Source organism: Haliaeetus leucocephalus, unplaced genomic scaffold (genome assembly GCF_000737465.1).
Source record: "Haliaeetus leucocephalus isolate CR32 unplaced genomic scaffold, Haliaeetus_leucocephalus-4.0 Scaffold188, whole genome shotgun sequence".
NCBI classification, from domain to species: domain Eukaryota; kingdom Metazoa; phylum Chordata; class Aves; order Accipitriformes; family Accipitridae; genus Haliaeetus; species Haliaeetus leucocephalus.
The window spans coordinates 503,270-504,058 of record NW_010972624.1 but is presented as its reverse complement, the minus strand read 5'-3'; the positions used below and the strand labels follow the sequence as shown (position 1 = coordinate 504,058).

Sequence of the window (789 nt, the reverse complement as noted above, 5' to 3'; positions counted from 1 at the left end):
ATCACGGCCCATGGGGGACCCCGGGCCACCGCTGCGGGCTCCCACCTCCGCGCTGGGCCCCTGGGTGACAGAGCCGGCGGGAACACGGCCCCGGCCCCGAGGGAAAGGCCGCGCAACCGGCGCCCGCTGCCATGGCAACGGCGCCACACGGCGGGGCAGGGAGGGTGTCCTTGCGCCGCACGCATGCGCCGCAGCCGCCGTGTCCGCGAGGTGCTCGAACCGCCAACTGCCCCAATTCGAATTCGCATCCTCGGCGCCCAATCAGAGCCCGCGGGGCGGGGAGGGCACCGCCTCTCGCCGGCCTTCCGACCAATCACGAGGGCTGTTGTGTTTAAAAAAAAAGTGCGCGCGGCTGGTAGGCGTCGCTCAGAAGAGCTGGGCCTATCGCGGGCGGGAGGAGCTCCGGCCGCCCCAGGGAGGTGCCTCGGTCCCTGACCCTCGCTGAGCGGCGACGGGGCATGGCCGAGGGCTGGGGCGTGTCCTCCTGCGGGAAGCCCCGCCTCCCCCCGGCCGGTTCGGTCCCGCCCCCCGGCGGCGCCCCCTCACTCGGAGCCGGTCTGAGCGCGGCGGCCGGTGGTCTGCGCTCGGTCCCCGGGGGCGCGCCGCGATGAAGGCGGGCGGTGAGTGCGGACCCTGGCCGCGGGCTCCGGGGGCGCCGCTTCGTCCCTCTTCCTCCCTCCCGCTCGGCTCTGAGGGCCGCCAGCGGCTCCGCGGCGGCCTCTTCCCCCGGCGCCGCGCCGGGCCCTCTCTTGTGGGGGCTCCGAGGGCGGTGGGGGAGGCAGGGCCGCG

General features: G+C 76.2%; 1 protein-coding gene across 1 annotated transcript in view; it reads left to right on the top strand.

The window, feature by feature from the left end:
- The first annotated feature begins 546 nt into the window (after positions 1-546).
- The window catches only part of CCNF (cyclin F), an 11,777-nt gene continuing 11,534 nt past the window's right edge, over positions 547-789 (top strand). Inside the window, exon 1 of the mRNA XM_010565238.1 lies at positions 547-620. Within this exon, the coding sequence (XP_010563540.1) occupies positions 608-620 (13 nt within the window). The 5' untranslated portion in view covers positions 547-607. The remainder of the gene's footprint in view (positions 621-789) is intronic.